The sequence below is a fragment of the Carettochelys insculpta genome, chromosome 1 (assembly GCF_033958435.1).
Source record: "Carettochelys insculpta isolate YL-2023 chromosome 1, ASM3395843v1, whole genome shotgun sequence".
NCBI classification, from domain to species: Eukaryota; Metazoa; Chordata; order Testudines; family Carettochelyidae; genus Carettochelys; species Carettochelys insculpta.
In genome coordinates, this window is record NC_134137.1 from 324,560,734 (window position 1) to 324,577,768 (window position 17,035).

Below are 17,035 nucleotides of genomic sequence, written 5' to 3' on the forward strand. Positions count from 1 at the left end.
TTTGATAGTGTATAGACTAACATGGCTTACTCTCTGTAACTGTTCAACTGCGTGTGCTATGCTACTAACAGCTGAAAGTATTTGTCCTTTGGTTTACATGGCTGGGACCGCTGCAACTGGAACAAGGAAAATATGAACACTCTTTTGATTTCTGCCATTAATTTCCAAATGGGCCTGAGTGTGCAGCAAAGTGACATCTGCAAAGAAGTAGTTGGTCAAGTATCAACTATTTATTGTATGAGTCACAATAAATATGATGGTGATGTTGTCATGCAATGCAAACCTCTACAGTGACTGCCAGAGGCTCACTCCTTCATTTTTGCTATGCTAACTACATGTCATACCTAGGGATGATAAAGGCTTTTATTTATCACTAAGGATAAATACACTAAGGCTTTTATTTATCACTGGATAGCTGCCCAAAGTCCTTAAATCCCTCTCATCTGGAAGAAACTTTCTTTATTCATCCCATTCATCTACATTCTGTAAAAGTAGGTGTATAATACAATAAATCACATAGAGCTGTTGAGTGAAAAAAAGGAGTGAAACTTTAAGCCACTCTCCAGAGATGTGAGTTAAAACCTTTGCAAGAATAAGATAATTTAAAAATTAAATTAACCTAAATCCCAAACACATTGAATCTTTGTTCAAATGACTTAGATTTAACTACAGTGACAATGTGGTCTATACTGTATGTATTAAAATCAGAAGTCTGTACAGCTTTTCTCTACCTATCTACTTAGGATACAAACATGACTACATATGTGGGTCATGATAATTATTTGTGGAAACCATGAATTATTTTCTTGAGTGCTGAGAAACTAGCAGTGCTCTCTTTACAAAATTCTTTGGACTCTTGCATACAACAAATAGGTTAAAGTTCTAATGGGTACTTGCTTGCTACGTACTCTTTTTCCTCATCCCTGGTCTTCCTGTAATCTGGTTTAATGAAAACATACAAAATTGCATCCCCTCATGGCCACCAGTTTGTTCAGTTAACCAATCTGTGCGGTGTATTTGCATCACACACAGAATTTTTTCATTAAAAGATTTTGGGCTCATTTCTTTGTGTGTGTGCGTGCGTGCGTGCGTGCGTGCATGCACCTTGGACCTATCCAAGCAAGAATTCCCATGGTGGAGGAACCCTCAGTGAACACTGTCTGTTTTGTGACAACCCGGCTACGTCTACACGTGAAGCCAACATTGAAATAGCTTATTTCGATGTAGCAACATCGAAATAGGCTATTTCGATGAATAACGTCTACACGTCCTCCAGGGCTGGCAACGTCGATGTTCAACTTCGACGTTGCGCGGCACCACATCGAAATAGGCGCTGCGAGGGTACGTCTACACGCCAAAGTAGCACACATCGAAATAAGGGTGCCAGGCACAGCTGCAGACAGGGTCACAGGGAGGACTCAACAGCAAGCCGCTCCCTTAAAGGGCCCCTTCCAGACACAGTTGCACTAAACAATACAAGATACACAGAGCTGACAACTGGTTGCAGACCCTGTGCCTGCAGCATGGATCCCCAGCTGCCGCAGAAGCAGCCAGAAGCCCTGGGCTAAGGGCTGCTGCCCACGGTGACCATAGAGCACTGCAGGGGCTGGAGAGAGAGCATCTCTCAACCCCCCAGCTGATGGCCGCCATGGAGGACCCAGCAATTTCGACGTTGCGGGACGCGGATCGTCTACACGGTCCCTACTTCGACGTTGAATGTCGAAGTAGGGCGCTATTCCGATCCCCTCATGAGGTTAGCGACTTCGACGTCTCGCCGCCTAACGTCGAAGTTAACTTAGAAATAGCGCCCGACGCGTGTAGCCGCGACGGGCGCTATTTCGAAGTTAGTGCCGCTACTTCGAAGTAGCGTGCACGTGTAGACACAGCTCCCAACTCCAGCTCTCACTGGAAGAGCTGAGCCAAGATTGTGGATTGGACTGTGTGAAAATCTTTGGCCCAATGGAGGCCATAAGTTCAGGAAAATTCTTCTAACCCCCCTTGTGGTTCAATGCCTCTGGAGTGTCAAGAACATATGGCACAGCAGAAAATCTGACCCCCCGCCGCCCCTGGCAAGCATGGTGGGAGATGTTTTTATATGGATCTAGAAAGAAGACCTATTTAATACTGTTTTGTAGATTTGACATGGAAAAAGTTTACAAAACATTCTTTATTGTAACAGAAGAAGTATTTCGTGATGACCAGTTACGCAAGAAAAAGTATGCTACAAAACAAAGCATACCTATTAGAGTCAAGCTTTTGCAACAAAATCTTTCATATTTATGATCCTTCCAAGAAATATGACTAAAGCTACACAATCCTATCTTATTTTACTCATTTAACATACTTTATTCATATTAGAGAGGAGACTTCGTGCCGAGTACCCCCCCTAAAAAAAAAGAACCAGCGTCATAACTTTGACCAGATTAGCACCCCTTCTACGCTTCAATTAAGTTGTTCAGGAGACAGACCTCCCTGTGGCTCTGTCTTGTGATCCTGCCCCCAAGCTCCATCACTACCCTTCACTGGCAGTGGCAAAGGACCCCCCTCTCCCTTCCGTTAAGATGCCACCCCCTTCTCCCATCATGAGCTACAGCAGGGGAAATCCTTCCTTTGGGAGCATCAGGTATAACAACAAGGGAGCTCTCCCACACTCTCTCCAATAGGTGATGTACATATGCTTGGCTAGGTAGGTTGGGACGCACAGCAATTCCTCTGCTGGCATGAAATTGAAATTGAATTGACACCTGCTCCCCCACAGCAGAGCAGTGGATCTTGGAATTAATTCCTTACAGTGATTCAGAAAGCAAAAACTGACACCTCTAACATTCTCTGAGTCTACTCTGTACAGGCACCTGCTCTTTTTGCAGCATATAGGTAAGTATCATACATAAGACATGTTAAATTTCAAAGCAAGTCATTAACTTAGCAAGGCCCATATGTGTTTCTTAGAGTAAAGCCAAAATGAACAGACTGAACATGGCAGAGTTCTCCAAAGGCCACTTTGTATGTGCAAGAAAAAAAAAACTCTCTTCTAGGCTGCTCCATGAACACTTCCACAACTGTGTGATTGCAGCACACCCCTAATGGTTGTGCCCTTATTCTGCAGGAGAATAAGAAAAGGGTTTTATGGTGGATTTGAGTTGTTGTGAACCCAGTGGCCTTGGTCTATTCACAAATCATTCCTTCTTGCAAGGGTGACACCCTCAAATGCTGTTCTAGTGTTCATAGTGTTCTCCATTTTCTACTGACTACATTTGAGTTGCAGCATCTGTTTCCAAATTACGATAAATTCTATTGGTGATATTGCAAGTATAGTATCGGAGGGGTAGCCGTGTTAGTCTGGATCTGTAACAGCAACGAAGGGTCCAGTGGTACCTTATAGACTAACAGAGGGCATTGGCACTCTCACTGAAGGACTGTCTGGTTATGTGGACTCTCTCCTCAGACCCTATGCCACCAGCACTCCCATCTATCTCCGAGACACCACTGACTTCCTGAGAAAACTGCAATACATTGATGACCTACCAGAAAACACTATCCTAGCCACCATGGATGTAGAGGCTCTCTATACCAACATCCCACACAAAGATGGGATAAACACTGTCTGGAACAGTATCCCTGATGATGCTACAGCACATCTGATGGCTGAGCTCTGTAACTTGATCCTCACACGCAACTATTTCAGATTTGGTGACGATATATACCTTCAAATCAGCAGCACAGCTATGGGTACCCACATGGCCCCTCATTATGCCAATATTTTCATGGCTGACCTGGAACAGCTCTTCCTGAGCTCTCCTCCACTAACACCCCGTCTCTACTTATGCTACATTGATGACATCTTCATCATCTGGACCCATGGGAAGGAGACTCTGGAGGAATTCAACCGGGACTTCAACAACTTTCACCCCAACATCAACCTTAGCCTGGAACAGTCCACACAGGAGATCCACTTCCTGAACACCACAGTGCTAATACACGATGGCCACATCAATACCACCCTGTACCGTAAACCCACTGACCGCTACGCCTACCTTCATGTCTCCAGCTTCCTTCCCAGACACATCACACGATCCATTGTCTACAGCCAAGCACTAAGATATAACCGCATTTGCTCCAACCGCTCCAACAGAGACAAACACCTACAGGATCTCTACCAAGCATTCTTGAAACTGCAATACCCACCTGAGGAAGTGAAAAAACAGATCAACAGAGCCAGACGTGTGCCATGAAGCCTCTGACTACAGGACAAACCCAAGAGAGAAACCAACAGAACACCACTAGCCATCACCTACAGTCCTCAGCTAAAACCTCTACAGCGCATCATCAGGGATTTACAACTCATCCTGGACAATGATCCCTCACTTTCACAGGCCTTGGGAGGCAGACCAGTCCTTGCCCACAGACAACATGCCAACCTGAAGCAAATCCTAACCAGCAACTATACACCAGACCACAGTCACTCTAACTCAGGGACCCATCCGTGCAACAAACCTCGTTGCCAGCTCTGCCCACATATCTACACCAGGAACACCATTACAGGACCTAACCAGATCAGTCACACCATCGTGGGTTCATTCAGCTGCACATCTACTAATATAATTTATGTCATCATGTGCCAGCAATGCCCCTCTGCTATACACATTGGACAAACTGGACAGTCTCTACGTAAAAGAATAAATGCACACAAATCAGATATCGGAAATGGCAATATACAAAAACCCACAGGAGAGCACTTCAATCTCCCAGGCCACACAGTAGCAAACTTAAAAGTAGCTATCCTACAGCAAAGAAATTTCAGGACCAGACTCCAAAGAGAAATTTCTGAGATACAATTCATCTGCAAATTCGATGCCCTCAGCTCAGGCTTAAACAAAGACTGAATGGCTGGCTAAATACAAAAGCACCTCCAGATCAACTGCTGGTAGTAAGCCTCACCCTTGCTGACTGAGCTAACCTTGTTATCCCCATCCTAGCTCTGGCTTATTTATACCTGGCCCTGCAGATTTCCAAGACCAGCATCTGATGAAGTGAGTCTGTGCTCACGAAAGCTCATGCTCAAAACTTTTCTGTTAGTCTATAAGGTGCCACAGGACCCTTCATTGCTATTGCTAGTATAGTTACTATACTTGATCATTTGCGAATATAGTGGGCCATTAGCTAATTACAAGTATATTTATGCACCAACAAAGACATTAGAGTTTACAGCAAATGTCTACATCCAAATCTTATTTTGAACATGTTTGAGACACTTATGGGACAGATCCTCTACTGGTGTAAACTGGCAAGGTTCTTCTGTGGCATTCTGAAGATTTCTATGGAACCATTTCAACTTACACAACTAGAGCTGTGTCTACACGTGCATGTTACTTCGAAGTAGCGGCACTAACTTCGAAATAGCGCCCGTCGTGGCTACACGCATCGGGCGCTATTTCGAAGTTAACTTCGACGTTAGGCGGCGAGACGTCGAAGTCGCTAACCTCATGAGGGGATCGGAATAGCGCCCTACTTCGACGTTCAACGTCGAAGTAGGGACCGTGTAGACGATCCACGTCCCGCAACATCGAAATTGTGGGGTCCTCCATGGCAGCCATCAGCTGGGGGGTTGAGAGACGCTGTCTGTCCAGCCCGTGCGGGGCTCTATGGTCACCGTGTGCAGCAGCCCTTAGCCCAGGGCTTCTGGCTGCTGCTGCTGCTGCAGCGGGGGATTCATGCTGCATGCACAGGGTCTGCAACTCGTTGTCGGCTCTGTGGATCTTGTGGTGTTTAGTGCAAGTGTGTCTGGAAGGGGCCCTTTAAGGGAGCAGCTGGCTGTTGAGTCCGCCGTGTGACCCTGTCTGCAGCTGTGCCTGGCACCCTTATTTCGATGTGTGCTACTGTGGCGTGTAGACGTTCCCTCGCTGCGCCTATTTCGATGTGGTGCTGTGCAACGTCGATGTTGAACATCGACGTTGCCAGCCCTGGAGGACGTGTAGACGTTATTCATCGAAATAGCCTATTTCGATGTCTCCACATCGAAATAGGCTACTTCGATGTAGGCTTCACGTGTAGACGTAGCCTAGGGGATCTGAACTGAAGTCTTACACGTTAGTATTAAAAATGATATATGATATGAAATATTTAATAAATGATTAAATTTATACAGCAAATTAAACAAGAATGAGCATTAAGAGTTAGACTGTGACAGTGTGTATTGCCTGTGCATAACTAATTAAAATGCGTTTAAATGAACATGAATATATTTAAAAGTACCACTTCTAAACTCACCTGATATCCTTCAACAGATTCATCAAATATGTGCTCCCAGGAAACGGATATTTCAGAAGATGATAAGACTTTTACATTCACATTTCTGGGCCTTTCACTGGGAGCTGGGAGATTGAACATATGGAAAACATTCAATGCCATCAATGCATTGTTATATTTTCTTGCATGGTCTTTTTTTCACTGTAATATTTCACATACTTTACTCATTTTCACCGGAGATCTTTAACCTGTTTATGCTTAGCTATTACTTGGGTAAGCTCCAATTTCATTGGGTGTTTGCTTGTAGAGCAGGGAGTAAAAGTGGAGCAAGGATCTCAGGATTAGGCCTTTATTAAAGCTCTAGTAGGCTACAATGTAAAAAGTTTAATGAAATAAATTGGCTTAAATAAAAACGGAACTAAAAAAGTGATCTTTTACTTAGTAATCTAGAGTTTTTCTCTCACATTAAAAACCATTGGTGACATTTTGAAATACAACTGCATGTAAATAAAATAATTATTTACTTCTGACGCATGCAGGTATAAAATATGTTATGTCCATGCAAATCAGACAACTATGCATATAGTGGACTAGTGTGTCTAACTGACCACACATGTGCATTTATATCTGGTATTTGTGCACACAAGTTGGACACATGTAAATTTTTGTGTGTGCTTAACATTAAAAATCTGATGTTGCATTGCTAAATGCACAATTCATGCCATTTTAATGTGAAAAGTTTTCCTTTTATTTAAAAATTAACCTGTAGTGCTTAAAAATAATAGGTGGCAGTTTAATTATATGGACCTTGTCTACACTTAGTAAAAACTTCGAAATGGCCACGCTAATGGCCAGAATGAAGATTACTAATGAGGCGCTGAAATGCATATTCAGCAACTCATTAGCACGCTGGCAGCCATGGCACTTTGAAATTGCTGATTTTTGCTGCCGTAAGGCTCATCCAGATGGGGGTCCTTTTCAAAAGAACCCTTCCAACTTCGAAATCCCTTTATTTCTATCTGCTGATAGGAAAAAAAATGACCTTAGTTTGAAAAATGGAATCTTTCATAGATTGTGTGTGCTGTTTATGCATTTATACAACCATTATCTCCTTTTAAATTAAAGTGAAATTAACAGCTTCGTGGCTACGTCTACACTTAGTAGAAACTTTGAAATAGCCATGCTAATGGCCAGATCGAAGATTACTAATGAGGTTACTAATGATTACTGATGATCTTCTGATAGGAATAAGGGGATTTTGAAGTTGGCAAGGTTCTTTCGAAAAGGACCCCCATCTGGATGAGCCGTGCGGCAGCGAAAAGCATCAATTTGAAGTGCCGTGGCTGCCAGCATGCTAATGAGGCGCTGAATATGCATTGCAGTGCCTCATTAATATTCTTCGATCTGGCAATTAGCATGGCCATTTCCAAGTTTTACTAAGTGTAGATGTAGCCATGATGCTGTTAACTTCACTTTAATTTAAAAGGAGATAATGGATGTATAAATGCATAAACAGCACACACAATCTATGAAAGATTCAATTTTTCAGACTAAGGTCAGTTTTATTTTATGGGTCTTTTAAAACAAGTTGCAACAGACAGCCACTGCTGCCTCAGCACAGCAGAGCTTTCATATACTTAATCTTCCAACTGGGCGTCAAGTCAGCTATGTATAAAACAGCCACTATTCAGGAAAAAAGAACACGGAATAAAACAACAACAACAACAACAAAACCAAAATAGTTTCATTTCTCATGAGAAGCATCCAAGGTAACAATAACTTGGTATACAAAGTTACTTTTTAATCATCTTTCACAACAAATCTATAACAAAAAGTGAGGCCCTGACACTAAGCCCATTTTCTCAATTATAAACATTTAAGTGAGCACAAAAACCCCAATCTAAAGTCTTAGTGTCAAGGATGATTAGTGCTAATGCTAATGCCATTTAATTACATGTTAACATGAAACATATGGAAGCACAGAATAAAAGGAATGCACTAAAAATGAATAAAGATTTTTAGAATTACAATTAGACATATGTAGGTTTATTAATAAATGCATAACTCAGTAGCAATGATAGTGTAGATCATGATTATGTAGCTTTACCATTTCTAACAATATATTCAATGTATTCCCTTGACTGTCTGTAGCCTTCAGCATTTGGTACATCACTGTAGTAAAGATATTAGTGATGGAAACGACTATCTTGTCCATTGTCATCCCAATGCAAGATTGCTTCTTGTTGTACCATTTAGTAATGCTTTTACCAAGGACCAAGATTTAAAGACAGGGCTTCCATCATTTTCCTTGGGAGACTACTCCATAGCTGAATAGTTCTTACAGTCAGGGTGATTATCAGGATGAGATAATCTGAATGTTCCCTTTCATATTTCTCTCTCTTTTGCTTATTTATGCCCCACTGAACACAGCCAGTTTTGATCCTTATTTCAAATTTACACTCTATAATCATTTTCCAGACATTCCTTTTTTACATAACTGTCCAAATATATAATACCCACTTCCTTTGTGATTTTCTTATTATGTAATTCCAGCAAGAAACATGCTATTTTCTTTGCTTTTCAAGATAACATTCTTTACGTAAAACATAGTGCTTATGCTCATAGTTCAGGTATCCTACAAGAGAAACTTTGTGGAACTAGAGGCTGTCAGGGCAGAGAGAGAGTGAGTGTTGTGGGGCTCTGTGTAGTGAAGAACTAGTGGAAATCTTCACCACTGTATGACTCCCAATGCCTACAGGGGTCTCAGGAGTGTATGGTATGCGTTGCCTCTCACTGCATCTGTTAGAAAAAATGTAGGCTGTGTTTCCTTGCAGCTGCTGTTTATTGATGTGCTGGGCAGATGAGCACAACTGCATCCTCCTTTGAGGCTGCTAAAGTTGTGGACAATATTTGATGTTCCCTGACACCTACAGAGCAATTTTGGCTGTGTCCTATATTGGTGGTCTAGGGTAAGAAAGTGTTTCTTTGTGTCCTCAGCCCCTTTGGTGGCTGGGATGGACATCATTTGACCTTGAATGACTAGAGTTTCTCCGTGTAGGTGCAGAATTATTTTGCTAAGACTAGAGTTATAGGGCAACAGTCACCAAGATTTTATTTTATTTTTTTCATTTTCTGAAAATTAGTACTACCACTAATTGGCTTTTTTGCTCGGTGCTCTCATCGCATTTGGTCACATGCACAATGGTGCTGTTAAATAGCTGAACTCAGAAATCTGTTTTGTTGCTATCATACAGGTAGTTTAAATATGTAGCTCAACTAAACTGCAGGTATATGTTTTAATGTTCCTATTATTAATTTTTGCTTTTAGTAGTTATTTTGTTTTCTAGAAGAAACACATTTAGCACTTCACTAACAGGCCTGAAAACTTAAAAGTCAAATGATAATAATTTCCTTAGAAATAAAGGAATACTGATGTGTTATTTGGGTATCATTTGCACTAATGCAATAATAATCATTTTATCCCTGCTGCAGCTGGTAAAGATGATATCCTAAGGTCCACTTCTCTGATAACTTGATCAATATTAATCACATTAGCTAAATGTTGTTAATATGGATCCTGAATTATCATAAGAAACAAAAGAGTCTATTGTATGTTTCTCTCTCTGTGTGCGTGATTTGTATACAAAGTTCCCATTAGTGCTAAATGGGAGGTACAGGCATAAATCTCCCATAAAGTACACTGAGATGAGAATGGAGTCTGAAGTGTGAGAATGTAACCTTGTTATCTGGTCCCACCTCTTGGGTCTTTATGCTCATTTCAATAGCTGGGAGTGCTGTTTTGCTGAGGCAAATTCTGTTCTATGACCCGAAAAAATTCAACAGTTCTGCACAGTTCTGCTTTATATTTCTGGCAACAGACATTAGCGTCATGTTTTTGTTATATATTATTGCCTATATTATTCTGTTCTAACGTTTGCCTTTTTCCAACAATTTCTTCCACTTAGCATAGAAAATGACACTTCTAACTGACATCCTGCAGACTGCTGAATCTGAAATAATTCCAAGAAAGATTAAAGAAAAGGTTTTATTCAAACATCAAAGAAAATTTCTATGAATTATTCACCTGCCTGCTTTAATGTCTAAACTGGAAAAAAAAGAACACAGAAAGGCTAATTTCTAATAGTACTAGAATTTGAATAGGCTTGAAAACTTAGCCAAGTTAATTATTCCTCTACAGTAAAGCAGTCATGTAGCAGTTTAAGGACTAACAAAATAATTTATGAGGTGATGAGCTTTCGTGGGGCAGACTCACTTTGTCAGATCTAGAAATAGTGTTGAAATTAACTGGCATGGCCAATATATAACAGAGAAAGAGAAAACAAAAATAAAAAAAAAACCCAAAAAAGAAATAAAAACTGACAAATTAGCTGGGAGGGCAAAGAGTGGGGAGGAGGGGAAGAAAATTATTTACACCAAATATCTACTAAGCTACTTGCTTGAGATCACTACGAATATCAAAGTGGAGGAAGATGTCTTTGTAATGAGTAAGGTAATTGCTATCTCTATTAAGACCAAGTCCCAAAGTGTCAAATTTGAGAATAGATTCCAGATCAGATGTCTCCCTTTGTCATCTGGTGTTAAAGAGTCTTTGTTGTGGGGCACACATTCTCAGGTCTCTAATACTATGGCCTACTTTACTGAAGTGCTTACTGACAGGTTTATGTGTATTCTCAATGTCTGATTTGCGTCCATTCATTCTTTGGCAAAGTGATTTTCCAGTCTCTCCAATACATAGCAGAAGGGCATTGCTGGCACATGATGGCTGCGTCTAAACGAGCCCCCAACTTCAAAGGGGCATGGTAATTAGGGTGTTGGGAGATTACTGATGAAATGCTGCAGTGCATAAGCAGTGCTTCATTAGGTTAAATCTCCCCTGTGGCAACCCGAAGTGTGAAACTTAGAAGTGCCAGCTTGTGTGTAGCTGCAGGTACTTAGAAGTGCCCGTGCTACTCTGAAGTCTCTTTGAGGAGTAAAGGGACTTTGGAGTAGCATGGACACTTGGAAGTACCTGTGGCTGACCCGTGGCTACATGCAAGTTGGCATTTCGAAGTTTCCCACTTCGAAGTTGCTGCGGGGGAGACTTAGCCTAATGAAGTGCTGCATATGCACCCCAGCACTTCATCAGTAACGTCCCTTTGAAGTTGGGGGCTAGTCTAGACACAGCCGATGGCATACATAACATTAGTGGATGTACAGGAACATGAGCCCTGATCTTGTAACTGATGTGGTTAGGCCCAGTGATGGTGTCTCTGGAGTAAATATGTGGATAAAGCTGGCAACAGGGTTTCTTGAAAGGAAAAGTTCCAGGATTAGTATTTCTGTGGTGTGGCATGTGGTTGCAAGTGAGAATTTTCCCGAGGTTAGGTGGTTGTCTGTAGGACATCACAGGCCTCTCACTCAAAGCCTTTCAGAGAGTAGCATCATGTTCCAGAGTATGTTGTATGTAGTTAATAATACACTGGAGGGGTTTGAGTTGGGGGCTCTAGGTGGTGTTCTGTTATTGACCTTCTTGGGCCTATCTAGAAGCAGATAGCTTCTAGGTATTCATCTGGCCTTGTCAATTTGTTTTTTTCTTTCTCCCGGTGGGTAGTTAAATTTTACAAATGCTTTGTAGAGATCTTGAAGTTTTTGTTCTCTGTCATTAGGATTGGAGCAGATGTGGCTGTATATAAGGGTTTGACTATAAACAATGGATCATGTGATGTGTCTCAGAGGGAAGCTGGAGACATATAGGTAGGGGTAGTGGTCAATGGGTTTGCAGTAGGAAGTGGTGGTGATTTGGTTATCAGTGATTTGTATTGGCGTGTCCAGGAAATGGATCTCTCGTGTGGAATGGTCAAGGCTGAGATTGATGGTGGGGTGCAGGTCATTAAAATCTCTTCAAGAATTTCTTTACCATGGGTCCAAATGATATAGATGTCATTGATGTAGCATGAGCAAAAGGAGGGGCAAACAGGGGATGAGAGCTGAGGAAATGCTGTTCTAAGTCACCCACAAAAATGTTAGCATACTGTGGGGCCATGCAGGTGCCCCTGATCTGGAGTGCCGCTGATCTGGAGGCATAAATTGTCCCCAGATCAGAAAGGCCACATCTACACTACAGCTCCGTTTTGAAAGGATGGCTTTTGAAACTTAACGTTGAAAGACGACCTTTCGAAAGGGGGCATCCACACAGACACACAGGGACCAAAGGGTCAACCCACCCTTTCAAACGGCCCCCACAGCAATTTTCAAAGAGAACAGCCACATGTTCCAGGGTGCTCTTTCAAAAGAACATGGGCAGGAGTGCCATGGGCAGGATTGCATGGTGGTCGAGCCCTTCTGGGGATGCCACCTGCCATCCCTTTAAAGGGCCCCTCACTCCAAACCTTGGCTGCCCACGCTGAGGGCCAGTTACCTGTCCCTAGGCAAGCAGGGAGCATGAGTGGAGGAGGAACTCTAGCCCCCCATGGACCCCAAGCAGCTCCCCCTCCCTCACTGAGGCTGGGTCCAGCACACTGGCCATGGTCCTGGCCACCATGCACCAGCAGCCACCCTACGAGCCACACTCCTGGAGGCTGTCCTCAGGGTGAGATGCCCCCATCCAGTCCCCCAGGTCATCTGCCACCTGCAGGGCTTCCCCACAACCAGTGACTGGTGGGACCAGCTGGTGCTGGAGGACTGGGGCAAAGACCAGTGACTACATAACTTCAAGATGACCAAGGTGATGTTCCTGGAGCTGTGCCATTGGCTCGCCCCAGTCCTTCAGCACCGCAAGAACCGCATGAGGACAGCAATCCCGCTCCAGAAAAGGGTGGCAATCGCCCTCTGGAAATTGGCCACCCCAGACAGTCACTGATCTGTCAGCCACCAGTTCGGGGTGAGCAGGGCCACTGTCAGGGCCATCCTTAACAAAGTACGCCATGCCCGAGTCACACCCCCATTGCATGCAGGGGCCAGGAGACAGGAAGCACCCCAGTAAGGAGCACCATCGGGAACTGGGGGGCAGTCTCTGCCGGGGACAGGGGTAGGGATGGGGACAGGTGGACACTTGGGGGCAAGGAGAGGGGGCCTCAGAGAGGCCTGCACTGCAGGGGACAGGGGTGGAGATGGGGATGGGTGAGTATGCCAGACCCCACCCCACACTCACGAGCATGCCCCCCCAGTGCTCTGCAGGTTGTCCGGGCCATCAACAAGGTGCTCCTGAGGCAGCTGATCTGCGTCGGTGACCTGGATGATGCCATCTGGGGCTTCGAGGAATTGGGTTTCCCAAACTGCTTCAGGGCCCTGGACAGCATACACATCGCCATCCGGGCCCCACAGCACAGTGGCTCCCTTCCTGGGAGGATTCTCCAGTGTCCTGGGGGCCCCTGGAGTGATTGGGGGTCCCGGGTGCTGGCCATGGGTCCGGAAAGGAGGGTGGGCTGGCTGGGGCCTCGTAGCTGGGAGGAGGCTGTGCAGCAGTGTGGGCTCCCTGCTGCCTGTGCGCTCTCAGCTTCCTGCCTGAGACTCTGTGGGAGCCTGCTTCCTTAAACGCGGCTGGATGGTGGAGCCATAGAGCTCCGCTTGTGCTGTGAAAGGTGCCATTGCCCGCCAGCTGATTGTTGCCATGGAGGACTCCCTCTTTTGAAATAGCCATCCATGAAACGAATACACTTGCTCTCTTTCCAAATAATCTTTCGAAAGGGGGCGCTCTTTCCATCACAGGAACAGAGGACCAACTTCGATGGAATGGCCCCATTCTTTTGAAGTTACTTTCGAAAGTTCACGGAGTGTGTGTAGATGCTCCATGGGTTGTTTCAAAAGAGGGCTCTCTTTCAACCTCACTTACAAATGCACTTGCTAGTGTCAACACACCCAAAGAGTTGTGGGTGAGAACAAAGTTACATAGGTCAGCCACCAGATTTGTTCTGGCACCATCCGGGATAGTGTTGCTAATCACTTGTAGTCCATCTTCATATGGAATATTGATGTAGAGAGCTTCTACATCCATGTTAGCAAGGATGGTATTGTCAGGAAGGTTTCCTCAGGAAGTCAGTGGTATCTTTGAGATAGCTAGGCATGCTGGTGGCACAGGGTCTGAGGAGTTTACATAGCTGGATAGTCTTGTAGTAAGGGGCCAATACCTGAAATCATAGGGCATCTGGGGTTCCCAGGCTTATGGATTTTGGGAAGCAAATAGAATAATCCAGGCCGGGGCTCACAAAGTGTGTCTGTGTGAATTTGGTCCCCAGCAGAGGTGAAGAGCTCCTTAAGAAGATGGTGTAATTTCTTTTGGTATTTTAAAATGGGATCAGAGGAAAGAGGTCTGTAAAATGTGCTGGAGAGCTATCTAGCTGCCTCCTGTTTACAGTCTGACGTATTCATAATGACTACAGCACCCCTTTATCAACTGTCTTGATTATAATGCCAGATTTATTTTTGAGACTCTGGACAGCATAGCGTTCAGCACAGCTGAGACTGTGTGTCACTTGGGCTTTTGCAACACTACCATTCTCCCGTTGGAGGTGCCATGGTAATGAGGTAATTTGAAGCAGGCTAACGAGGCGCTAATGTGCATATTTAGAGCCTCATTAGCATAGTGGTGGCCACAAGAACAGACTTTGAATTGCAGATTGACGGTGAAGATGGGGGAAGCTTTGAAATAAGCACCCCACTTCGACATTCCCTTACTCTGAACTAGTTCTGTGGAAGTAAGGGGATGTTGAAGTGGGGCGCATACTTTGAAGCTGCCCCACCTTCACTGCCAATCTGCAATTCAAAGTCTGTTTGTGCAGCTGCTATTATGCTAATGATGTTCTGAATGTGCACGTTAGCGTCTCATTAGCCTGCTTCAAATTGCCTCATTACCACGGCACCTCTGACGGCTGTTGTTTGTGCCCAATGTGAATCTGTGCATGGTTGTTTGCCCTGGTGTGGTTTGTGCATGTCAGTCTGTGCACGGTTGCAGAATCATTGATATTTGATCTCTGATATTCATAGTGATCTTTGATATTCAAGTGATAGTCACTTAACTTAATAGACACTTGGAGTAAATGATTTTCTTCTACTCCTCCTCATCCTTTGCCCCCACCCCCGGTGATTTGTCAGTTTTTATTTCATATTTTTTTGTTGTCTATCTCTCTGTTATTTATCTATCATGCCAGTTCACTTTCAGCATTATCTCCAGATCTGAAGAAGTGCATCTGTCTGCCCCACGAAAGCTCATCACCTAATAAATTATTTTGTTAGTCTTTAAAGCACTACAAGACTGCTGTTTTGTTTTGTGAAGATACAGATTAACGTGGCTACTCCTCTACAGCAGTATGATTAAATACCACAGTTGTAAAGACTGATAGGATTTACTACCATCTGTTAAGAAGCAAAAAATATACTGCTACTTTATTTTAGAATATAGCTGACTACTACTAAAGCGTATGTTAAAACAGGACTAACAGCATTTTTGCTTCCATTAGTTTAATTATAAATATCAATCTTATTAAGTGAAATATCTTACATACTCTGTCACTAACTATAATCCTCATCAAAACCTGTGCATTACAAGACAGCAGGAGTGTTTTCTGTTTTAAAGGTGAATCATTTTAAACTTAGAGTACCTTTTTCTAGCCCTTAGCAAGAGATAATTCATCTTTCAGAGTTGTATCAATCAAACAGCATTGATGAAGATGACCCAAATACGCCAGTTGCACCACAGTGCCATGTTTCAGATAACAAATGTGGAGGGAGGCACTTTTTTAAATTCCACAAATCCTTTATTTTTAACTATTTTTAGCTGTACAAAGATTCAGAATGTGTATTTGCTATGTGAATTTCTTTGTGGACTGTTCGTCCAGACAACAAAATGCCATGCAGCACTCTTCTGCCTCTATGTAGGGTATGTCTACACTGCAGTTGGACACACACATCCCAGTGCAGACAGACAGTCATGCTCGCTCTGCTTAAACTAGGTGCTAAAAATAATAGTGCAGACAGAGACTTGGGTTAGCTGCCCAAGTACAATCTCACATATTCTACCATGGCCCCACTGCTAGTTTTGGCATACTAGCATAAACAGAGCTGGCACCAATCAATGTGCACTGGGAAGCAGATTCCAAATTGCAGCACACACATACTCTCAGGCAAACTCTCATGATGGACAAGAATGGCCCTTTCATTGAAGACAGGCCCTACTGAATTCTGCAGCTAATTTCACTTGCCCTGATCCTGGTCCCCTTGATCCTGCTAGTCATGGATCTGGTTTTTATTATAGATTTTAATATATAAACTACTCACCATCTTTTGCTGAATAAATGATGGCTACAAGGCTGAATGGTCCATCCCCTTTGTTATTAAATGCTTTCACTTTTACTTGAAATTTTGTTGAGGGGGGCAGAGAGTCATCTTTGTGCACATATCGGCCTATATCAGGATTGGTAACTGTAACTCTTCTCCATTCCTTTTCATCAAATGGTTTAAAGGCTACTATGTAACCAAAATTCTTGCCAAAGTGGTACTCTCTTGGCAAAGGCTGAAGAGACAAAAGACTAAGAATTAATGTTTTATTGTTAACCAGCAGACAGCTAATCAGAAGTTTAAAATATTTATCCACACATAAATTACAAAAATATACCACTGAATTTACAGTCTCTGATTTGACGGAAGCACTTCAAAAGCACACCATGTCCGTCTGACTACATCTGGTAACAATAAGCATCCAGTTCAACTTCTGCTTTTGAGCCAGCACTACAGAAATGCACATTATGCTGTCTCCATCCAAAGAATGCTAAGATTAGTTTGTTTTAAAACTATA

General features: G+C 43.2%; 1 protein-coding gene across 1 annotated transcript in view; it reads right to left on the reverse strand.

The window, feature by feature from the left end:
- CNTN1 (contactin 1) overlaps nt 1–17,035 on the reverse strand; it is a 187,105-nt gene that overhangs the window by 51,370 nt on the left and 118,700 nt on the right. The window contains exons 17-18 of the mRNA XM_074984080.1: nt 16,519–16,753; nt 6,268–6,371 (exon numbers count right to left, since the gene is read on the reverse strand). Coding sequence (XP_074840181.1) covers nt 6,268–6,371; nt 16,519–16,753 — 339 coding nt within the window. The remainder of the gene's footprint in view (nt 1–6,267; nt 6,372–16,518; nt 16,754–17,035) is intronic.